At 38.2% G+C, this 25,749-nt stretch overlaps 1 protein-coding gene across 13 annotated transcripts in view; it reads left to right on the forward strand.

Moving 5' to 3' along the window:
• DST (dystonin) overlaps window positions 1-25,749 on the forward strand; it is a 288,896-nt gene that overhangs the window by 103,735 nt on the left and 159,412 nt on the right. For 12 of the 13 annotated variants that reach the window (XM_059842688.1, XM_059842695.1, XM_059842696.1 and 9 more), the window contains 4 exons: window positions 2,467-2,556; window positions 5,355-5,432; window positions 7,584-7,676; window positions 25,187-25,353. In XM_059842688.1, coding sequence (XP_059698671.1) covers window positions 2,467-2,556; window positions 5,355-5,432; window positions 7,584-7,676; window positions 25,187-25,353 — 428 coding nt within the window. Of the gene's footprint in view, window positions 1-2,466; window positions 2,557-5,354; window positions 5,433-7,583; window positions 7,677-18,070; window positions 18,558-25,186; window positions 25,354-25,749 lie in introns of those variants that run through there. The other variant, XM_059842691.1, reaches the window with a different exon arrangement.

Genomic DNA, 25,749 nt, shown 5'->3' on the forward strand with positions numbered 1-25,749 from the left:
GTTATGGCATTTTAGATGCACATCTTCTGCTCAGAGTATTGGAAGAAATTCCTTATTATGTTGCCCTGTACCAGGATGACTGGCACAGTATGTACTAAATAATTAATCCTCACAGTAATTGCCAGCTAGTGGCAGAACTAATACAGATACATAAGGTGTACTGCTGATTTTCCTGTTTTGACAGCCCTGTGCCAGTTTTTTCATACCCAGTGTGAGTTATCTCTGAAGTGTCCTTGATTTCTAGAAAGATAAACTGGGGAAGATGGTTGCCTTTGTAATACTTAGGAAACCTCAGAGCATAAGAAACAAACAGAAGTTTAACAAATGTGTGCTGTGAGAGACAGAATAGCAGGATAACAAAATTATCTTGCATCTAATGGATTAAAAAAGCAGACAGAACAGAAACAGTGGTATTTTCTCACTCCACAATTCAGATACCTGCACATTGGGCGAATCCTGAGTTTTATGTTGAAAAGAGTGTGGGCATTGACTTGGTGCTGCACAAACAGTTCTTTAACTGTGCTGTGCAGTGTCTTTGAGATGTACACCACATTCCCCTGTCCTTAACCTTATGTCCTCCTGTGCCTCTGGCCACCAGCCTGTGCTGTGAGTCTTTTCTGGCTGGGAATTCTGCTTTCCAAAGAGAAGTGGAAAGTGACACGTCCTGGGTGGTGGGACAGGCAGCCCTCTCACAGGGTTTTGTCATAAAGAAAAGTTGCCTACTTTTAACAGAAAGAGTTTGGCACTCAGTTTGATATAGTCCTTTGAATATAAAAATAACATGTGGGTTAAAAATTAAAGATTCTTATGCTTCTCATCTTGTAAGCATTTATCATAATCAAATCTTGTATCAGGGATATCAATTATTTATATGGCTTCCCTTTACTTTCCTTTCACCAGAGATGTAGTAGGAGAACACCTGTTCTTTGTCTTTATTCAGCTTTGCAGTACTTTAATATTATTAGAGAAAATTTTACTTAATTTTTTTTACATTAATTGTTTGCAAGATTAAAAAAAAAGTAGCTAAAATTAAAATGATACTATTTTGTGTATATATGTGAGGGTGTAAAACTTATGTATATGTATTAGAGTATTGGATTGTAATTTGGCTCTGTATGTAGAGTCTGTGTAAGCGTTTTGGAAAAGATGTGTTGCAATTCCTGATGGAACTCTCTCCTAGATGACTTGTTCTGGCTAGTCTTCAGCACAAGCATAAATATGTTCTGGTGCTACTCTCAATTAGGATGATGGTGTTTGTGAAAACAGATTGCAGGATAATTTCATGTTTAAGGTTGGAATAAGAAAACTTGAACTAAAAAGCATTTATGAAGCTAATCTTAGGTATGGGGACAGTCTTTAAGAAACAGGATGAATCTCAAAATTCCCCCAGAAGTGTAGCAAACCGAGTTGTTGTATTAAGTTGAAGATCTGGGTTGATACTTGCTGGCCTTCATCACACACATATGTTGGCAATCAGTGTGTGTCCTATAGATCTTGTATTGGAAGTACAGTTCATCTCTAGCAGAGGTGGGAAGAAGAAAATTTCTGATGTTGTATTTTATCCTAAGCTTAGGAAGTTTCTGATCTGGTGGTTCAACAGGAACACCAGGGAGCTGACATTAAACTGTAGCTGGAAAGCCCTCAACCTCTGCCCTAGCAAGTCAAGAATCTCTGATTCTGAAAAATTAGGTCCTTTGTGTCACATTCAAAGAGCAGCTGGCTGGAATTGCTTAAGACATTTCAGATAAAGTTGTAATTAAGCTAATGGTAGGAATCAAGAAGTTTGCCTGTGGACAGACATCTCCCAGATTTGTAGTGCCTGTCAGTAAAGGTGGATCTTCCAGCTGTCTGTCTTTTCATTGCAACCCCTCACTAGATCCACCCAATGTCATGGTTCTTTGGTATGGTGTGTAAGGTGGATGTGTGAGTTGTTGGGAAAGCTCACTTAATACTGGGAAACTTGAGGTGACAATACATGTTGTTAGTTGGTGGATGGCATGCTTTGGTTAGGAAGTGTGTTACTTCCAGCCCGACTGCAGTGAACTTGCATTCTGCTGATAATATATATCTGTTGGGTAATTTTTTACAATCCATTGAATCTGACTACTGTTGTCATAGTGGTCATTATTTAGGTCCAAATAGGAGAGCATCTGATATTGTTTAAATTCAGATGCTGATTTTTTTCATTGCTACATGCGTTCATTACCTGGAACTTAATACTGTTTTTCTTTTCATTGAAGTGATATAAAGTGTGATGAAACTCCAAGTGCAGAGACAGATGTGAATTTCACCTGTTACAATTAATTTGCATTTGTAAATTTGTCATGAAAGCGAAGAAATTAAAAAAAGCAATGCTGAGGTATAGCTGAGGTTTATCTGTATTTTAAAAGATATGCATTAATATGAGTGTGAATTCTCAGGTATAAACTGGGATCTCTTATTTATTTTTTGCCTTTATCTGTGCAGGTTCGAAAGCATGTGAATGACCTATATGAAGACCTAAGAGATGGACATAACTTAATCTCACTTCTAGAAGTCCTTTCTGGAGACACCTTGGTAAGCTTTCAGATCATAATACAATGGTTTCAGATTGTTAATTATGCATTTTCTCTGTTTGTTAACTCCTTGTGTATTGACTGCTGTAGATTTCTTTGATATTTTCTGTATCTGTGACTTGATACCAAAGACACAAGTTGTATTTCTGTTGGTAAATATGCCGGTGTGAATTCTGTGGGGGAGTGCAATCTGTTCTCTTAGTTTCTTGTGGCTAGTGAGACTTCCTTTCTTAATAGGGTAATGCACTATTTCTTCTGCTCTTTCCTTTCCTTTCTGATTTTTGTTTTAACAAATATTGGATGCTTAATATCTTTTTTGCATTTAAGGGAGTAACTTACAAATAACAAGGATCAAATGTCCCTGAAATTGTCTAACACACTCCTCAGGTGTCATTTCCTTTCTTTGTGAGCATTACTTCCCTTGCTTGGTATTTGTTCTCTTCATTATGTTCTTCTTTTCATGCTCTTCTTTTCATTTGTGGTCTGTCTTGTGTTTTTGCTGTCCTGTCTCCTGTCTGTTGTATTCATTAGCCAAGAGAGCGAGATTTTTTGAAGACCTTACGGTTGGTGAGTTCAACAGAAGCATGCGCAAATGAACAGCATGAGGATGTGGAGGATGAGGATAAGGGGGTAGGTGCCGACCCCCATAACTGTACTAATGTAGTGTTTGAAGTGTGGTGTCTGCTAATGTAAATTCTTAGTTTGGTGTGCTGCAGTAGTGGGCTGTAGAAAGGACAAAAGAACTTTTGTTGACAAACCAGGATACGTGTGTTTATGGTGGAGGTGTGGTAAAGACAAATTTCTCTTCAGTCTTTCTGTGAGCAGCTAAAATGCAAATGTTCAAGATTTCTATTTGTTTTCTTTCATCAAACTGTACAAAACCATGGTGCAAATGTATACTGGACAACACTATCAAGAAGCTATAAAATAATTTTTTAAAATAATAGATTGGGAAATACCATAATTCTATTAAACTAAGAGCTTTTTTTTTAACTTGCAAACAGTATTGTCCATATACAAGTAATTTAGACAAAGACTTGAAGGTTCTTCTAAGTGAAATCAATGGTAAAAAGTTGATTTCTCTTATTAGAAGCACCAATTTACTGTGTGCATGTTGTGTGTGCCATAATATTGGATAATATCTCAAAATAAGCTAATTCAGTGTGCCGATCTGTTTGTTAAAATTTACCATATGTAGTAGTGATTTTTATCAAAGCAGGTAGATTTGAAGTTAAGTGACAGCTTTGTGTTGTGGCTACTAAAAATACAGATAGTTTGTAGGGTTTATCTTTCCTGAAACAAATGCTGAATTATCAATTCTCTATATTTTGCCCATCCAGAAGGGAAATATCTACTCATCAAGTGTAAAATGTTGGGTGCTTGTTAGTCTGAGTGAGCTGTTTCATGCCTTTTTAGACCTTGTATTTTGTCTTTTGCTGAAGCAACTTGCTGTCATAGGGCCTGAGTGCCTCCCTGGCTCCCCTGTGTTGTGCTGCAGATGTGATTTCAGTGGAACTTGTGTGCTTTTTTTCTGGAGTGCAGCATAAATCAAAATGCTGCATTGTTTTAGAAAAGAAATATTTCCCCTCTGAGATGCTAACTGTGTATTTTGGGATTTACTATACCTTCCTTGTTGTGGAAAACCAAGTTCCAGGTCTGCAGTCCTTCATTCCATCCGTGGAAGATACTTGTTAGCAAGGGCTGTAATGCTTGATCCTGAGTTATTGGTGTGAAAAACAAGGGGCTAAATAGAAGATTCTGTAATGGAAATTAAAATTCTTTTTGTTTCAGTTTATGCTTCTTATTCAACTTCATTTTTTTATGTTTCTTTTTGACAAGCATCTGGTACTCCATAGGGAGAAAAAAAGGCAGTTGAGGAAGGCTGGGGCTTTTCTGTGTGTTTCACAGTGGTTGTCTGAGGAAATGCTCATATTCATGGCTGATCCCTAGCAATTATAGTCTGCTTCAGTTTATTGATGTGAAAGTTTGTGAAAAATCTGAAATAAGGAAGATTAGAAGGACTTGGATGTGATGTTGATGGTATAAATTTAACTGCTTTCCCATGCTGATCTGTGACAGCTAAGTATGCGTTTTCTGTGTGATTCTTCTTCTGGGTGATTTTACACTAACTGCATGCAGTTTTGCCATATTTCCATTAACACACCGCTCATTTTTATTTTACAATTTCTTTTTGATAGTTCTGATTTTGCTTTGAGGGGAATGACTTGTTAGTTTTTCGTGCTTTAAAGTTTTCTACCCAAGTCAAGAGTTTAAACTTACACTCTAGGACTGTTCATGTTATAGTATTCTGTTTGGAGGAAGATACTATCTTTATTAGATGCTCTAAATAAATATGTATAGATATCATAATCATTATGCAGTCATACCATTAAGCCATGAAGTTCCCTACAGAGGTAAGCTTTTCCATCACAGAGTTTACCAGAACAATGTAAAGGTCCATGACATTACTTATGGTTTTTTTTGCTTAATACACTATAAATATTTTATAATAATGTTTAGTTTCTGTAGGTAATAGCCCTCTTGGCCTTAATAGTACTTTACAGGGAACAGCTATCAGCCTGCATGGATCAAAGTTGGGGACCACTGATCTCTCTTGCCATCCACTGTACTAAAAAATAACTACAGTTTAAATAAATAGCTAAAGCACACTTTTCCACCAAAGGTATTGACTTCATTAAAGCTGTATTGCTTCAAATGTTCTACATGGTATATTTAAATCAGTCTGTTTGTTCTTTTGTCTGATGAGAAAATCTTACAAGTGCTGTTTTCCACTTGCAGCCCCGAGAAAAAGGTCGGATGCGTTTTCACAGACTGCAGAACGTCCAAATTGCACTTGACTATTTGAAAAAGCGCCAGGTATGATGAAAAGAATTAATGAAAATTTTGTCACCTATAGCTAATAAATAACAAATTTGTCCTGTTTTGTCCCTTGTGCATGTTGTCTAACAGCTGCCTGTGTAGGCTCAGCCTTATGTCGTGCTTGAGATGGTTAAGAGAGATGTGGGAAAGGTAGTTTTACGTCACCTTTTACTGAGCAATAACAGCACATTCCATGTGCTTTATGCTATTAAAGAGGAGAAAATTATGGATGACATCCTTAGGATAGTAAATTTAACTGTCTTTCATGCTGCCCAGACACTGGCTGGTATGCAGTCTTGTTCACAATCTAATTTTTAGTGCAAAATGCCAATTCAAATATATTAGAATATTGTATGGGAGTTCCTTGTTTTGATTGTATTTGTTTTGGGAAAATTTTCTCAAATTTTGATCCTGATAAAAGCAAAACTGGTCTTTTTAGATGAATTAGAGAGGTGTCAGAGTCGCCTGGGCACTGTGGAAGATGCAGGCTTAATTTCACTTGTATCTCCTTTTATCCAGACACTTGATATTTACACTGTTGCATTTCTGCCACTGTGAATTTCTTTCTGCTTTTCAATATCTTTTAAATGCTTACAGAAGCTTGACTTCTCCCTTTTCCAAAGGGGAGACTAAAGGGATTTCTCCCTTTATCCAAAACATGGAAGGAAAAACTGTTCCTCCCTATCCGTCACATCCCAATGAATTGACACTGAAAATCTACTCTCTGATTGGTTGATTTAAAAAAAAAATAAATTGTTTTTGCTACTTCAGAAGTTTGAGAGAATATGAGATAGCAAACCATAAACAGATACTTAGTTTTGTTATGAAATCAGATGTTGTTTTGCATTTTGAAATTTCAAACCTGCCTTTTGGGTCACTGAATGGAACGTGTGCACTGAGAACAAAATCCTCCTTTGAGTTCAAAGCAAACTTTTCCTGTTAACCTAAGTGAGCCACTGGACAAGTACACTACAAAGTAAATGAATGGCTGCTTGACAGTCAGAATAGCATTTTGGGAAATTGTCAGTGGGGCTTGCTGTTGATTAAAATTTCAGCCCTCTATTAGGTGTTTCTAAACTGTGTTTAGGAGTTAATTGGCTCAGGTCAGCTCTGTAACCTCCAAGTGCAATGCTTTATTGTGATTATAAGGTAGAGAGAGCCCATATATTGATAATTTTGAAGCCTGACTTGAGAAATAAACAAGCAACAAACTTTGGAATACACTGTCTTGCTTGCCAAGAGTGGGGTTTGGCACTTTTTTCTCTCCAATTGGTAAAGATTATGTCTGCAGATCAAAAGAAGGGCATGCCTGTGCTTGTTCAGTTGATAACAGAGTATATGTTGAAAAAGGTGTATGCATGAAACTTTCCTATTGTAAGCATAAAATATCTTTTAGCTGAGTTATCCTTAACAGCTAGGCTATATGGATGCATAATACATATAGAGAAATTAATGCATTAATATATTAATACATTAATAAAATTAGACAAAAAACTGGAATTACTGAACTTCCTCTGGGTGTGATTTTATGGGAGTGTAATAACAGCAGCTCTTGTTTTAATCCTATTAAACATTTGTTTATAGCACTATGAATGAGTACTACATCAGAAACTATAATAATTATTGTAGTTCTTAAGCCATTGTTTACTTAAATGTGATACTAAATTCCTACTTTTATCAAGCCAGACCTGTGTTTTAGCAGGCCAGTTCTCCTGCTGCTGAATCCTTGTTTACGTACAGGAAAGCGGGGGGTGGAAGAACGGCAGTGATAACTTCCAGTGTCAGCACTGCCCTGGGACTGATACAGCAGCCACAGATCATTATATTCATGTTACCCTGCCCTGCTCTGTCGTGCCTTCCCCTTTTGACAAGAGCTGAGGCAAAGGGTATTTGGCATGGGGAGCAGATCTGCCAGCCTAGTGACAGCTGAGGAATTTCCTCATCCCGGTGTGAGTGGGAGAGGGCAATTCCTGGCAGGCCACTTACAGGCAGAATGCAATTCCTTTCTGCTTTTGAGAATGAAAAGACGCAGCAGAGTAGGCTCAGGAAGTGAGTAGTGCATCCTTTATAGTCATGCCTGTGTAATGCAGTATGTATTTGTGGCATATTTATTTCAATTTTGCCTGTATTTTCTTTCTATGATGACAGGTGAAACTGGTTAACATCAGAAATGATGATATAACAGATGGGAATCCCAAATTGACTTTGGGGTTGATATGGACCATAATTTTGCACTTTCAGGTAAGCCTGGAATTGCTTTACTATATGTTTTTGGTCAGTTTCTTGCATAGTTGTGAGGAATGTTGACGTAGACAGGGCTCCATGGATTTTATCTCTTCTCTAATGTGTTCCTAAAGGTTTGGATGATGTATTTTATTTCATGATGTAAACTGAATCTCACGATTTTATTTGCCAATTTCCTATGTGTGGAGTGAGAGGAAAAAAAAGCTTCAGTTTTGAACATCCTTAAAGACAGTAATTGATGTATTTCTTCCAGTGTTTGGACATATCCTTCTTGTTTTATTCTACAGACTTCTTTCTATAAGTATTAAAATATATTGAAAAATTTTGAATATTTTTTTCGATTCAGGATCTGCTGCTATGAGTATTTTTACAAGCTGTACTCAGTCTCTTCTAGTAGGTCCTCCCGTGTCAGCATTTGTTTCCAGTCCCAGCGATGGTGGCATGGGTCACACTAGGTGGCACTCTGGTTGTTGTACACTGGTGGGATTGTGTACAGTATAATGCAGCCTTACAGTGTGTGGTGTTAAATTGCTCCTCAAAAGGAGGCTTGCATAATGGCCCTGGCTGTAGATGATGTAATTCAGATGACAGATAATTCCCATTTAGTGACTGCGGCATTGTTAGCGATGAACTCCTTGCTGTGCAGGCATTTTAAATGATCAGAAATTTGCAAGATCACACAGAAAAAGTATCGTTCACTTAGGAGCATTCCACACTGGATTTATGACTGAGAAAAAATTTCTTAAAGCAAGAAAGGCTGCTAGGATCTAATGTGCCCTTCTGCAAATCCTATCGTGAAGCAAAGATGGTACCTGGATATAAACAGGGGGCACATCTTAGCCCAGACCAGCACACAGAATGAAAGAGAAACCCCTAGCAAGGACCTGGAGCTCCTTCAGCTGCCCTTATCATGTTAATCTTTGCTCCCACATGGTTATACAGAGAAGAAAAGGATAGGTTTAAATATATTTAAGCATGACCTACAGAATTAGGCTGTGATTGAAGGTTACTCTATTTTAAGAAGTAAATATTATTAACAACTTACTAATAGAAGCTGTTAGTGGAAGTTAAACCTTTACTTGATGTGTATTTTATATTTCTGAACCTGATTATTAGGCTTTTGCAGAATGAAATTGTTAGTTTTTCTCATTAGGTGAAGCACAGGACATCTGGCACAATTTTGGGTGCTTGTAAAAAGTCATGAACGTTAGTCCTGCAGTCGTAAAAAATTGATGAAAAGGAAAACCAATTTATGTCAATAACCTTCTTTAGGTGAAGTGGTGTGGCAAGGATTTTCCCTTGTAAGGTAGTCAGCTCCATATGAAATATGTTGAAGCATTTAAATTGTAGCCAAAACACACTTTGCTATGTCCTAACCCAAATAACTACCAACTAAATGTCTGCAAGCACAATTCAGATCTTGTAGATCTGTCAGAGTAGAATATTTCAGTTGGAGGGGAACTGCAACGCTCATCTAGTGGGACTGCCTGACCAATTCAGCGCTGACTGGAAGTTCAGGCATGTTGCTTAGGGCATTCTCCAAATGCATCTTAAACACTGACAGGCTTGGGGCATCAGCCACCTGTCTAGGAAGCCTGTTCAAATGTCTGACCACCCTCAAGGAAGAGAAATGTGTCCTGATGTCCAATCTAAGCCTCCCCAGCACAGTTTTGAAGTATTCCCATGTGTCCAGTGACTGGATACCAGGGAGAAAAGAATCAGAATGGTTTGGGTTGGAAGGGGACCTTGAGAATTACCTCATTCCATCCCCCCTTCTGGGGACAGGGACACCTTCAACTAGACCAGATTGCTCAGCACCCCATCCAGCCTGGCCTTGAGCACTCCTAAGAATGGGGCATCCTAACATATTCCTGGATCTGTTCTATGATCTTACCTAGGCACAGAGGAGAGGCTGACAGGCTGATAGTTCCCAGCATTGTCTTTTCTTCCATTTCTAAAGATGGGTTCCCTTTCAAAGATCTCAGTGCCTCCCTCTAGTTCCCCACAGAGCAGTGAGGTCACTTTTCAGCCTACCTTTCTCCAAATGAGACAAACTCAAAGTCCTCAGGTGCTCCACTTAGAACATACTTTCCATACTTGCCACCAACTTTGTTGCCCTTCTCTGGACATCTTCAAGGACCTTCATGCCCTTCTTAAACTGTGGAGACCAGAAGTGCACACAGTTCTCAGAGTGAGGCTGCACCAACACTGAGTACAGCAGGGTAATTGGCTCTCCCTACTGCCTGTTTGGGCTGTGTTTGGTGCCACCTGCTATGGGATCTGCCCCTTGATGACCTTCTTTTTCAAAATAGTATCTATAAAAATTGTTGAAAAAGTAATTTTAAGGATGGCTGCTGGTCCTTGACTAAATATTAAGCCTCTTTAATAAACATGAAGTAACTGAAGAACAGGATGTTTAAAAAAAGATATTATTTGGGTTACTAATGGCTGCAGTAAACCTACACTGAATGCAGAAGGGATTTGTAAAGTTGTATAAGGCATTCTGTGCTTGCATGGCATTTCATGCATGACATTTCCTGCTATTTCTCTTTAATATGGCAATTCAGTGTCTTTGTCCCCTGCATATGGCCCCTTTGGGTTCAGAATGTGAAGTTCAGAAGAATGTACATACTTAGACCTCAAATTGTTTATGCATGGAGTAGTTCCCTACCTATTGGGAAAGTTGTGATTAGATTGTTTGTTTGTAAGACACCTAAATCCGTGTGCTTATGGGGAGCTCTGTTCTTATGCAATTGTCTAAATTGTCCCTTTAATCTGATAATCAGAAGGATAGAGGTTTAGTTTATACTACAGCCTAGACAGTGAATTAACTAACAAGCTACTAGAGGTTCACTTCACTCAACTAAACATAAACATCTGTGTCGTTGGAGATTTATGAGACACCTGGGTAAGTGTGAGAAGCATGACCTGGGTCTTATGGGAAACTCAGCCTCATCTGGGAAGAGACAGATCAAGCGGGATAAAGTGCTTCTTAAATGGTGGAACACATGTTTAGCAATGGATTTGAGGCCTGGAGGACTAGAGGGTGAGGCTGATGGAGTAATTCAGATCACCTGAAGGAGCTGCCTAGAGCACCAGTGGAGCTACTCACTTGTCTAGCATAGGTGCTGTGTGTGTTCTGAGATGACACTTCATATCCAGTTACATTTGCAGTGGGAAGCAGATTTCCTTAGGTCTTGAGGTGTAAATGCTATCTCCATATGGATATCTCAGGTATTTTAAAGAGTCTCAAATATTCTAGATGGTCAATTGACTTTGTTATCTCTCTGCTTCATGGTGTGAATCATTGCTGTTGATTAAACAACTAGTATAGAGCTTTTGATTCAGTCTCCAAAAAACAGGTGGCATTTGAGTGATACCTGAGGTATCCTGGAGTATGCAGGACATGTGTGTGGAGTTCTCTGATAAGACACCAGACCTGTGAGAAACTCATGATCTTCTGGACCTGCAGCTGGAGGCCAGTTGGGATATCTCAAAGGGCTCCAGAACCCCATGTTGAGGGAACTGAATCCTGCCCCCACTGCATAAAGTGATCTTTTCAAAACCTAGCCAGTGTGTAAACATGAATATCTAGACACTTAAGCGGGAGTCTTTTAACCTGAATTACCCCTTAATTTTCCCATCATTTGCAGAAGTAGTTAATTTCTCTGTGAGCATAAGAAGCTCTTTGCTGTGTGATGTTACTGGCTCTGCTACACATCAGTTATGTGTATTCTAATAACACTGCAATCTGGGAAGTAGTCAAGATGTCAGAGATTGTTTTTGGCTGTTGTTTGTGGCCTATTGTTTCTCTGAGTCATGGTCCTTATCCGGAGGGTATTATTTACTCAAAATAGAAAATCCCTCTGATTATTTGAATGAATTTAGGAATGATTTAGAGGAAGGACATGATGGAAAAAAAAAGTTAATACATGTTTGAGGATTATGTTTCTCTTGCATCTGAATTATATCTGTGGCTTTGTGAATTGGTATGCATAACTAGATAAATATAAATGTTACAGCACTGACTTCTGCAGCTGCACAAGTCCAGAAAGTAGTCATTCTTCTGTGTCCCAAGTAATTACACAGGAGTTACTGAAAAGCTGTAATGGGAAATCTGGTGGATTACTAAACTGAGTATGAAAGAAAATAATTTGTTCTGTGGGTATTGAAAAACCCCAATGCATCTATGTTGCTAGGATTTATGCAAGCTTTCAATGTACGTATTTCACATGCTTTTAATAGTAGGTGGCTTAGTTTAAATTCAGTTTCATAATGTAATAGCTGTTATAAGTTATTTTTCTGGCACCTGTAGAACATGCTAAATCAGATTATAGTATTTTGTATAATCATAGGCTGTATGTATAAAAATACAAATTAATACTTTAATGGACTCCTTCAACATCCAATACATTTTCAGTGACTACATTGGAGATGAGCAGCTATAAATGAAAGCAGCATTTTTCCTCATAAAGTCATCACAGTTTTAGTGAGATTTAAATTCTGTGAAAACTTGTGATCATTTCTTTTCAAACCACTGCAAGCATTCTTTAAAAACTGTTAAATGTTTAAAGTCACTTGCAGTTGGTTGAAAAAAGCATGCTGAAGCAAAGAAAAACCTTGAACTTCCATCCAGTTACAAGTAGGCCTTTGTGAACTCAGACCTTAAAAAATTTCAGGAAGTTCTAAGTAATGACTCAATAGACTTCTGTTTCATTTTCATCATCATTTTTCAGCTGACTAACTGCCATTAAACACTTTCCTTCCACTCTTCCCTGCTTTTTGTTGTCAGACCTCTGCAGGATGCTGCTTTCAAGGTTCTGGTCAGTGATGATTCTGTCCAGGTGTTACAGCACCATCCAGCCCTCTCCAGCCACAAGGGCACTTTCTCTCAGGCCTCCTTTGACACATGTAACCTCTTTACGTTTCTCCTGCTAGCCAGCAAATACTTTTTTTTTTTTGCTGCTGACTCCCCATAAACCTTTAAAAAAAATCACTTTTGATTAGTCTGCCCCCAAGCAGTGTGCAGACTGTTCATTTGGTCCAGCATCAGCAGCTAAACTTTTACCAGTGTTGGTGAAAAGGTGAGACAGGTGGGTTTGCAAGGCTGTGGCCTTCATACAGGGTGGCCAGAGGAGGAGGCAGCTCAGCTGTGGTGGCCCACTTAGTAAATGATGTGCAGAAGACAGAGGGATATCCCTGGTAGGGTACACATTCAGTACACATGCTGCCTGCTTTCTTCAGGTGGACATGAGGGATCAGGAGAGCTGGGTCTGACCTTCAGTCACTCTTCTCCTGGCAACCATTCCTGGTGCTGTGTGCCTTGCAGTCCAAGGATTGAAACTTACTCTGCCTCTGCTTTAAAATAACCAGAACAGTTCAAGGTCTGATCTTCTTAAAGATTTAAAAATGGAACTATGTGGCCAGTTGTCCTGTCTGTGACTGTATGTGATGGCAGGATAAAGTGTATTCCACGTGATAGCTGCATTGTCTGTCATTAGCCAATGCAGCAGTATTACCTGTCCTTCAGCATTTGTTAGGGTATACTCTTGTGATATTTTATTTCTCAGCTGAACTCCTAGTTGTTTCTTCTGGAATTCTTTGGTAATTTATTAAAAAAATAGTGAAATTCCTAGGTCTTAGGTAAGAAAATGGGTGTGGAATTCTTGAAATTTCTGGGACTCATCTGAATCACAGCAAGGGTAAGAGAAGCGTGAAGACTCTGTCCTTAATGCCATGAAGCCACTAATAAGGAGCAAATTTCTCTTTTTGTAACCCATCTCACTGGATGTAACCCATCTCCTGTTGGTGGTTATTATTTGTTAGTTGAACATCTCTTTCAGAGTTTGAGGAGTGTCAGTGTCAGTACAGCTCAAACAGTTCCAAACCTTTTGTTTGTGCTGGCAAGCCTTTATTTTTATCCTTGTTTTCTATCTTGTGCCACTTTAATTTTCACTTTCTATTTGGCTTATGTTTATCTCTCTGTTATTCTGCATGTGACCTTAGGGCTGTGCAACAAAATGCTTGCTGGTTATCTGGTATGCTGTTTTAGTGCTGTGAAATGACACGTCCCATTTGTGCTAAATGCTCCATTACTTCTGCTGTGTTGTATAAACATACGAAAAAGAGGGGAAAGGGATCTTAGATCCAGATCTAAAATGCATTACTAGTAGGGTTTTGATAAAAGATACCTGGCATGGTTCAGTTAGCAAAGTAGAATAATTTCTCCTGTACAATAATTGCTAACTATGTGAGGCAAATCATAAAGTATAAATTAGCAGTGTACATAGGGCGAATGGTATCATAATTCTGCAGACTTAGAAATACACAAATACTCAACATTGCCATTTTAATGTGTTATGCACCTGTCCCATATTAAGAAATTATTGCATTTCCCAGTCACAGACATGCTTGACAAATTACAGAAATCTGTGGTTAAGTGCAAACCCATACAAATCTGCATGAGCTATTTCATGTTTCAGTGTTAGTCATTTGTTTTCCATGTCTTAATCTTAACCTCTTGTTTGTGATTAAGCAGCCTGTAAGACAGGTCAAATTGCACACAAGTGTTGTTCTAATCCTTTATTCATGTTGTACTTAGGGGTTTTAGTGCCAGAAAAAGTCTGTTAACTTTGCAGCTTTGGTGGGTATGAATTTGTATCTTTTACATGTTTTGTTTAAAAAAATACCAACAAAAAAAGAAAAAAACCATTATCAAGATAAAGAAAGACAACAATCCCTGGTGGTTGTTTTAACAGCTTTGATCACCTGGATCTCTGCCTTAAACCAGTGGTGAGCTTCCATTCAAGTCTAGTCATATTAGTCAGATGTCCAAGACAAAGCCCTTGGTGTTGTGGTGGTTCTCACAGGCTTCAGTGGTAGTCTATTTTGGTGCTTTAGAATATCATCTATCTATGTTCTAGCTGTCAGGTTTTGGAAGAAATTTAAGTTTCCCTCTTCTGAACCTCCAGTGTGGTCCTGTTAACTCTGTCTCTTTCCTTGCTGAGACCAAAGTTATGACTTGATAGAATTTCAGTTAGCTGAAAGTGGCATTTTTTTTCTTTAGTTACTAGCACTTTCATTTATTGTCTTTGCTTATTTTGCTTAGGGTTTTTATATAAAAAAATCCAACAACTGATATAAATTCAATTTATCAATTCTGTTGTCCTTGATATTTTCTTTGGTTCAAGAGTGTAAGTGACTCAGTTAAAGTGACTATAAAGTTATTATTTGGTTCTTGAGAAAAAAAAAAGATTGTTAATAGAGAGCTGATAGCCTTCTCAGGAATAGCTGGTAAGTATTGTTAAGTCTCTGAAATACCTACGTCTAGAAAGATAAAAAGGCATAAAGGCTGCTAATTATCTGCAGAGGTATATTTGGAATGCATTTATTCCTAGATAATATTTAGAAATGGATAAATCGTAGAGCTACCATAGAATATGCTGTGATGGACAGGACCCTTCAGGATCATCAGGTCCAACTCCTAACCCTGCACAGGACACCCCAAGAGTCACAGCATGTGCCCAAGAGCACTGTCCAAACACTTCTTCAACTCTGTCAGGCTGTGCTGTGACCACTGCCCTGGGGAGCTGTTCCAGTGCCCAACCACCCTCTGGGTGAAGAACCTTTTCCTAAATCTAACCCTCCCCTGACACAGCTTCAGGCCATTCCCTTGGGTCCTGTCACTGTCCCCAAGAGAAAAGGAATCAGTGTCTGCCCCTCCTCCTCCCCTCACAAGGAGCTGTAACTGCAGTGAGGTCTCCCCTCAGTCTCCTCTTCTCCAGGCTGAACAGACCAGGTGACCTCAGCTGCCCCTCCACGAGGCTTCTTCTCCAGACCCTTCACCATCCTTGTGGCTCTCTCCTAGGACTAGCTGCAGTTACACCGGGTGCATTCAAGTAAATAGACCTGGACGTGCAGAAGTAGGGCAGGGTTGTTGGGAACACTAATCTTGTAACCAGTCCCTTAGATCTGATTCTTATATTTCTGCTGTTTCTCTTTTTTATAAAATTCTACTTCACTGGCACCTGATTTTTGAAAAATTGAGTTACTCTTAAGAAAAATAATCAAAATTTAAAGTATGAATGAAAGAGAATGTACAAGATCCGTGACTCTGTAAATTACTGATTGCATTGCAAAATGTAATTGTCAGCTGTAAAATAACAATAATGTGTTTCTTCTGACATATCTTGAATTAGATATTATTTTACATTTTTGTGACAGTCAGTGTGAAACTGAATCTACAGGAAATTGGGCATAACAGTGTACTTTTAGGGACATTTTCTATTTGAAAGAGGATGGCATCGTGGTGACTGTTAAAGAGATGTAAGCAGTTTAATGGAAATACATATCAAATCACACTCCAGTAAAGCTCAGTAAAATAATCTAATATAATACTGTTTAGAATCCTTGATACCCACATGTATTAATTTAAAAATGCACTTGCACTGAAAATTTAAATTTGCAGTATTTCTAGGGAAATTGTCTCCCCCTGTGAAATTTGTGGAGGAAGAATAACATTAGCAGTGTACTAGTGGTAGGTCACATTAATACATTTTGAATTATAGAGCACGAAGATTTGCAGTTGTCCATTCAAATGCTGGAAACTTGTCTTTAATATTTTACATATTTCTGCTTTATAAAGATAATATTTTTAATATATGTTTTGAGACCATGATACTTTGATCTCTTTAACCATATATTATTGCTAGGCATCTTGTTGTTAAACCAGAAACTATATCTGTGTGAAATGAAATCACCCTTGGCCCATTGCACTGTAAAATCCTGAATCATCTTTTCTGATAAGAGAGAAGAAAAAGAAGTGTATATTTAGATAAAAAAGCTTTTTTTTTTTTTTTTTTTTTTTTTTTTTACAGACACAGGGATGTCATTTAGAAAGATATATTTTTTTAATGTGTTTTTCTGTTAATAAAGGGGACCCATGTCAGACCCAGATGGAAGTGTGCTTTAAATCAGTAAGTCCTCTGGTCTTAGCTAAAAGTCACTTTTCTAAAGTAATTTTTCTAAACAGACTAGGATACAACTTTTTCATTGTGAGTAAAGGGATCAAATGTCCCAAGTGCACCTGTATGTTGAGCATGCTGCAAATGCAAATTGAGACTAGGAAAGAGTTTAGTCATAGAACAAATGTCTACTTTGAAAAGAAGCACATTTGCATTGTGCCTGAATGTAGCTGCCCATCTATCACAGTATTCTGTGGTGTTACAGTATTAAGTTTTCTGAGCATTACTGTCAAATTTTACCCCAGTGCCTTGAGAGTAATCTTCAGTGAGCTACTATATCCTTGGAAATTCTTTGGAGGCTCATCCTAGATCTTTGCTGTATTATTCATTCTAGATCCTGCCAGTAAAATGTGGAATACTTCAGTGGAACTGGCCTCTGGGGATAAAGTCTCTGGGTCTCATTATTGCAATTTCTTTTCAAATAAGCCAGGGAAAGTCAATGGTAACACCTGATAATACCTGTCCAGTCACTCTGTAGTTCTTTCTCAGCATGAGAAACCATACACATCTGTCCTTGAGGATGTGTGCTGGTTTTAGTAAATGTCACATATCCATGACAAAAACAAGGAGGAAAGTTAAAAAGATTTTTCCAAATAAAATATACTAGAGGTTAGACTTGCTTGCATTTTGAAAGTGTATATTTCTGCTTAGTTTTAGGTATAGTTAGATGCTTCTTTGATCTTATATTCAGAGGGACACAGAAATGCCTTACAGGAGCATGGGAGGAGAATAAAGCTCCATTTTTGTAAACAGTAAACGTAAGGTCTGTTTTCTAGATAGATTGGCTTTTGTGATTTGTTTCACTTTTATCACCAGAAGGTTTAACTCTGCTGCAAAGTTTCAGCCCTGGTACATAGTGTCTCTGCCCTGAGCAAGCTGTTGTGCTTTTATGATGGCAGTGAAGCAGCAGGTTATTTATAGCTGACAAATCAGTGAAAAGCCACATTAGCTGCTATGAAAACTCCACATACAAATAAGAACTTGACCCCCAGCAAGCTGTCAGAGCAATTTCTGATCCTTTAGTTTAATCTTTCCTTTTGTGGATCATTGGGTAGGTAATAAAAGCATATGAAAGTGCAGAATAAATCTGCTGACTAAACCCCTGCTATTTACTGTGCTGCTTACTTTTGGATTTGGAGTGTAGCTAATAGTTTCAAAGGTTGCTACATATTTTTCTGCTTTATCTTGCTCAAGTTACTAAGTGAAATGGGAAGTTAAAATGCATGTAAGAAATTTCTATTGCTCATAACTGCTATGTCATCTCTGTGAAAGGCAATCAGCATTACAGCCCAACACTGGAACAGTGATGTTTATTTAAGAGGATTGGTGGCCAGAAATAAGCCACAGTGTCTAATCAGACACAGGCCCTGCCTGGGCAGCCAGCCACAGCTTTTATTGCGTGTGCATTTCTCATAAGCAAAATGGCTACGTACCGGGACGGGTGCATGTGAAGTCTGGAAGAAATTGCAGTGGAAACAGCAGTTCTTAACTTTCTGAGAATGATTTAAGTTTATTTAAATATACGGGAATGAATGAAACTGCGTGGCTGTGAGTTACAGACAGCCAAATGGGGAATGTCTGTGGATGTGTGAGGGCTGAGAAGGAAGAACAGTGTTTAGATCCTGCCAAAGCTCCCTTAAGTCCAGATAAACATTCCCCTGGAAGAAAATATTTCAGAAGAAAAAGGAGAAAGAAATCAACCGAGGTGGGATCAGATTCAGTACACGTTAAAGAAAATGAAGAAAAAAGACAGCGTGAAGCGGAGATCGCAGAAAACATCGAGATTCATCCCAAGGGTGTGGGATTGGCTGACTTCCTCCCCAGGAGAGTGACAGTGGCTGGTAATGCTCTGCCTGTGAGTACAGACCTTTCAGTTGATATTGCTAAAGCAAAAGTTTTCTCGGGCAAAGCAAAGAGCAATTCTCTTTGTGGGGAGAGCTTTAATGGTGGCAATCGGGGGCTCGCCAAGTCTGATGAGACAGACACACAGTTAAAGGAACAAGACGAGAGCAATTCAGAGAAACACTGTGCATGGAAAAGGAAATGCTCACAGGATGATAACTGGAGAGAATTAGCATTCCTGAAGAAGTCCAGTGGTCTTTGTTATAGAAAAGGAACTACTTTGGATTCTGCTCTCCACGTTTTAGGCAGACAACATGAAGAAGCTGAGTTCAACGTAACTTCTTGCAGAGTCATTGAAAATGTTTCAGAAAGCAGTAAATCTGAAAAGTTGTATCATTTTCTTTCTCAAAGTATAAGTGATCCGTTACTTGAACAAAAGAGGTTTTATCCTGGTGCTGTACTTTACCATTTGCCAAAAGAAAAGGCATTATTTGGCATTGCACCAAACAGGAGCAAGGTAAATATTTTGATACAGTGCATTGTCTTTGAAAGTTAGCTTAGGATAAGTATTTGAACAGTAATTTTTGTATTACAAAAATATATTCACTATGCTGTATATGAACCTTTTACCATGCTATGATACTATGGATATTTGTAGGACAGAACATATCACTTGATATTTTTCAAAGGCTCTGTAATAACTCTATACTTTAGGACTATTGATATATTCTTATCCTATTTTTCTCTCTGTAGTTTGATCTGCTTCCCAATTTAGGAAAGAGATTTTCATGTTAAAATGTTGCTAGAAGGTGGAGTGAATTTTAGAGTTCTCATTCACCTCTTCATGGTCTTGTAATTCCTTTGGGTTTTATATCAAGCAAAGGAATATTTCTACTTCTCTTTGGTTATGGCTGGTAGGAACTGAAGAATGATAGAGGCAGCTTGAAATAGAACAAGTGAATATTAATCCTGTTAATAGCACTTTACACTTCTTTTAAAGGATCTTTCCTCCTAAACTGTCTAGATGAGCTATTAGTATTAATTATTAAAATTCCATCTTCCTCTGAGGGTAGGATTATTTTGTTTTTGCAATAAAAGAAACAAAAATACAATCTTAGCTGCAGAATATCTGAAGGAAAGCAAAGTTTTGGTAACCATGCTTACCAAGTCAATCCATATTTCCAATTTTGCCCCACCCATCTTTGGGATAACTGAAATCTGTACATGTGAGCCAAATGCTGATACCAGGGTCTGGCCCAAAACAGATCCCCTGTGCTCAGTGGGGACATCTGAGCTTTCAGCTGAGTGAGCAGAGGGAATGGGCATATGCCAAAGGTATTCTTTCCAGCAAAGAGCTAACTGAACGTCTTTTGCTTATATAAATTACTTTTCTAACAGGAATCAAACAATACTTTGTCTGAGCTTAGTTTTTTAAACATAGATAACACACCCAATTACGACATGCAGTTCACAGTAGTACAAATAACCTCCTAATACACACAGAGATCTTTGCCCTCTTAATCTTAGCTGGAATTCAGGGACAGCTTAGGAATGTCCTTTGATTTGTACAAAACATCACTGCTGAGAAAGAGGGTATGAGCCCTTGTCTGTTCAGCTAAGCATGGCTGCTTTTTCCTGAATAATGAAAGTAATGCAGCTTCTAATGCTGCTGCACTGATTACTCCAACTGGGTCTATACCGCTTGTTACCACAGAGGAAGGGAGAAAAAAGAAGATTTCTGTTGAGTACCTACATCAACTGATATTGAGAAGACATTGCATGAATGTGAAACTACTGACACATCAGGCTAAATGCCTCAGTTGCTAAGTTCAGTTCCCTTTCTCAACCCAACATTCTCAGTATAAGTAATTTAAGAACACCAAGGTTTGACTCTAAACAAAACCAGGAAAAACTAGATTTCAGACTTTAATTACTGTACAAACTCATAACCACTTTCCTTCTGATTGTTTTTGAGAACTAAAAAAGCATTTTAATATCTTATATATCTGTCCTTTTTTATACTAAACAAAGCTGGTAATTATAAGAGTTTGCAAAGGTCCTGTTACTGGCCTGAGCTGGCACACAAAGTTTGCAGTTAGCAATCTCAGCTTTACCATTTTCTTTACTGTAATTACAAAGATCAGTAGCCTTCCCTTACCTTGTCAACTTACCTATGCTGTAATGTACTCTCAACTTAGACCGTGCCTCAGATGTGGCTGATAATTGAAAGCATGTTGGCTTTTCAAACTGAGAAGCAGACACCAGAGGAAACTCATTGGTACAGTTGAATAATTTGCACTGTAACAGAGATGTGGCAACTTACCCTCTGAAACAGTACTGTCCCCTCTACTAAAATACATCCTTTGAGTTTCTTGCTGTGGCACAGTTCCTTATGCCTGTAAAAGAATATGATTTTGTGTTCAAATATGAGCTACTTCATTACCTCTGTTTTCCTGATTACAGAACTCAGAGGGATCTGCTGAAGTGTTGCTCTTGGTTACTCATTAATAGCTTTGAGAGAAAAGTTTCTTGCTTTCTGCTGAAGCTTAATAAGCATTTCTCAGCTCATAATGTGGCCTGGGAGAGAGATGGTACCCCAGAATCATGCATCTCTGGCTCATTATATACATTTGTGCAGTTTAGTACGTTATGTAAAGTTTAGTCTTGCTTCAAGCCATTTGGAATAAGATGGAATCAGAGGGTAGACTTCTTGCTATCTGTATGAGTCTTGCTCTTCTGTTTGCAGTGTGAAAATAAATTGCAGAAATACAGCATCACTGTTGATCTCTTGGAAAAGTCTTCCTCAGTCTGCTCTGCTCTTTGGGCTCCAAACTGCATCACTAAAATCAGTGCAAGGAAAGAGCTTGAGGTTTTTTGGTGTTTGGATTTTGTATACTGTGTGGTGCAGGGGGAATTTACAGGCTGAGAAAAAGCAGAAGTGAACACATTCTTCCAGTTATAAGAGAGAGTATTTAGTGCTAGTTAAGACTTTGATCCTGAAATAGAAGGGCTGTATAGAGAATTGCCTCTGTTGCTTTTTCTTGCATAACTTTTAATTCACAGGCTTTGAGATAATTTGGAGAACTGTATCCCTGGCAAACAACTGCTCAAACTCATGCAAGTGCTGTAATTTGTTCTTTCCACGCTTAAGGAACAAATGTGCTCTACTTAAGCAGTTTATAGTGAGCAAATGGTAGGCTTGTGGGATACAAAAGGTTCACACAAACTTTGCTTGGAAGGACTAAATTTTATGAGTAGAAGATTTGATTTCCCCTTAATTTATTTTCTGTTCTAGCATTCTTAGTTTAATAGTCCTTCTGTTTTTCTCCTATGGGAAATGATGTTAGAAATATTGATGATAATGCATAGTTGGTGGATAAGTATCTCTACTGTCCTTATGGGATTATCAAAGGAAAGATGGGATCTCTCCCTTTCTCTTACACCTTATTTTGTTGTGGTGGTATTTTACTTGTTAAGAAGTTTTAAGTTATTAGGGCACCTTGCAAACTAGAGCTCATATTTGTAGGTGTAATAAAATATAACCATTTGACTCACCATTTCACTTAGAGTGTTTTTATTTCACTTAGAGCATTTCTGATTTTAAAATACTATTTCAATGTTTATGAAAAAGTCTGAAATGTTAGCCTTGAAAGGTGAAATACTTTATTTAGAGAACAGAAGTGCTCAGGCTGTTTCAGGTCTCAGGCTGATGTTAATGTTCCTTAACCTGTAGTGAAATGGGCTCCCTCTATGAGTGAAAAGCCTTTTTCTTTCTCTTCAGATGGCTAACTAGGGTGCTTGGAAGATTTTGGATCAGAAAACTGTTCATCTTCGTGTAATAAACGGAATTAATCTTTTAGCCATCCAAAATTTCAACTGTGAGCTTCCCTTATAGTCATGTTCAGAGTGAAAGTTGTCCTTGTGTTTGTGTCATGACTGAAATGTTGCTTATATCTAACACCAGATACTAGTACAGTCTTCAGAAGTTACCTTGATATTTGAAATTGCTTGTTTCCAGAGGAATCTAGTGTGCCCTCAAACATGCTGTGTTTGCACTCTCTGCAGTCTGAAGTGCACAGAGCCATCCCTGCTCAATTAACCGTGAAGGGGCTAAGGGTTTGAACTCGGCAGTAAGGAGGGGCCATTAGCAAATTGCATTGTTAGCTTGCTCATGTTAGAGTATATTAAAAAATCTGATAATTAAGGATTATGCACAGAGGAGTTTCTGAAAATGACAGACAAAAAATATAGGTTTGGGTTTGGTTTTTTGGTTTGTTTTTTTTAATGCTGGACATCTGGCACTTGGAGATGACATCATCTCTTTCAGAAGCGTTGTCCGGATAAGCAGTATATGGTTGACTTCATTTACATTGTGATCTCGTTGTTTTGTGATGAATAGAAACTAAAGCTACTGAAAAAACATTTAGTTTGCTTTCTTGCTTTGAAATACCAAACGATAAAGCTAACCCACAGAAAAATCTTGCACTACAGCTGAGTTCCCTAGATTTTTACAAGAAAACTTTCTGAGTGGTTACAAGTTGGTCTTTTGCCACTTTGTATTTTCTGTTGTCTTTACAGAAACATCTCGTCCCGTTGGTATTTCATTCAGTGAATACTCTTTGCAGGATTTTGATACCTAGAAATTTACAAATGATCACGGCCGCAGGTGTTCTCTATTGTGTTTTGAAGAAAATAAAAGGGGGGCTTTCCCCTTCTGTTTGATTCTTCTTAAAAATGTGCTGAAGCTGGAGATAATAGGATGCAAAAAATGCTGTCAGGTTATTTAGGGGCTAGTTGAACAGTTAAAATTGTTTTGCTTTCTAGCATTGGTGTTTGTATTTTTCCCTTACATAGATCTAGCAGATACAGTGGCCTGTGATAGGTATCTATCTATGAAGGACTGCATTCACAACTTGTGATTTTGGGGTTACTTGAATAGAAAGTAATGTACTTTTTTTTCCAACATTAAGTTTATTTATAAGTTACTGTATAGGTGTAAATGCTCATCATTCTCTGAAAGTATGAGAGATGGTAAAGCAGAAATTGCAGTGAGCTCCATTGTCCTGATATCTCTAAGGGTCTTCCTCTAGTTCCCTGCTTCCCAGTGCTTCCCACCACCTTGTCTTAGGCCATGACATAGCAACATCAGTAGGCAAGCTATACATCATTCTTGACACTGTGATTTTGTGGCTCTAATGTGAGAAAACCCCATAATTTCCAGCCTAGCCTGTTGGAATTCCCCCTGTCAGAGCCCAGACACAAGATATCTTTGTGTGCTGAGGCTGGGAGAAGTTACAACCATCCCATCTGACCTCTTGGGTGTAGCTGCCTGGTTTATGCCAGAACAGGATTGCTGGAATTGGCACAGCTCAATTTACAGCTCTTCTGCAGCAAACTGGAGCACTTGGAGTTGTTTGTGGGCAAACCTGCCCTGAGCTGTGGCCTCAGGCTGGCTCTGGAGCCAGAGCACCCCTGTGTCTCTGCAGTGCTGGGTGTGTGCTCGTGGGGAGCAGCCTCCTGCAGGGGGGCTCACAGAGGTGCCTGCTGTCTACCCACAAGCTGTGGCATTGCCTCAAGCCCTCTTGCCTCTGCCCAAGCAGCCCTGCCTGCTTGTTGTAATGGCTGAGCTCCATATTGTGGTACATAGGTTCCTATGTAGTTCATAATGACACCTTATATTGTCTCTTGTTAGGATAAGTGGTAAAAGGCAGTCACTTAGAAAAATGCAAACATGCTCTAGCACTTTTTTTGTCAAGGCGCATCTTATTTTTCTTCCTTTTTATGCTTACCTTTATATTGAGTACAATTTCTGTCATATGAGGTACAAACAATACATGTACAATTTAGGGAAAAGTCTGCTTTATATTTATGCTGTAGTAGTTTTCCAAGGAAACTGACTGAACTTCACTAAAGGATGAACTAATGTACTATAAAGTAGTATTTGAATGTAAAATTCTCAATGCTTTCCTGCTTTCCCTGATAAGAAGTTGATAATCCTTAGATAATACAAAGCTGAACCTTCTTGATCAGACAAACTTTCTATTTATAATCCTTCAGTCTTTTAGTCCTAAAATTAAAATTCCTAAAATCCTTCTCAGAAAATTTTGTCTTACAGCTGTGATCAGTTTTCACTCAGAAGGACTGTTATGTCACTGAATTCCAGAACATGAACTATAAATCAATTTGTTTCAAGAGAGGAATTTCATGGCTATGAATAATATAAGTATGGTTATTGTGTAAGTGTGACTATATACATATAAAACATATTGCATTTTATATATTCTTATTCAGCATTTTACATATTGGTTGTCATACATAAAAATAATTTGTATTATCAGCATAAATAAACAGTTAAGTATTTTGCATTATGCAATAGTATTATATTTTACCCAGAAATTAAGGGACTGAGAACTGGCTAACTGAAGAAAACTGTTAATTTTGTATTTAACATTGAAGATACTAAGAGTGCATAAGGATAAGACATGAAAGAATATTAATACAGTACCTGAATAATAATTGTATTCATGTAGGCAGATACCAGACAACAAAATCTCCAGCAATGGAGAGTGATATTTCTGCAATATCTTAAATTATTCTTATGGATTAGATGTAACTGTAATTTTTACATTAACTGTGTTTTAGATATCTGATATCCATGTTACTGGGGAGTCAGAGGACATGTCTGCTAAGGAGAGACTGCTCCTGTGGTCACAGCAAACAACAGAAGGTTATGCTGGAATACGCTGTGAAAATTTCACTACCTGCTGGCGCGATGGAAGGTTATTTAATGCCATCATTCATAAATACAGGCAAGTACTCTGTTTGCTCCCTTAAAAATGTTAATTACAGCAGTTTAATATACAAAGAGAGAGGGCTCTGTGGTTTATGCTGTAATAGAACTGCAGCTGTGGAGATGACACTGACTCTTCCTCGGTGATTTCCTGCTCCTTGCAGCCAAAGGATGCCTTGTTAACCTTTGCATGTCCCTCCTTCCTTAGAGAAGTATTTCCAGGAATCCTGTACATCTTTCATGGGGCATGTTCAAGCTGCTAGGAAGTATGTTTCCAGAATTCAGTGTTTTCCACAGTCCTTTTTTGTCAAACTCTCGTTTAAGTGTAGGCAGGGCAGAGGCAGAACTGATCACCAAAGTCCAAAACTGCACTGCTGGTGAAAGCCATCAACTACTGTATGACTGTATGATATGT

Source organism: Haemorhous mexicanus, chromosome 3 (assembly GCF_027477595.1).
Source record: "Haemorhous mexicanus isolate bHaeMex1 chromosome 3, bHaeMex1.pri, whole genome shotgun sequence".
NCBI lineage: Eukaryota > Metazoa > Chordata > Aves > Passeriformes > Fringillidae > Haemorhous > Haemorhous mexicanus.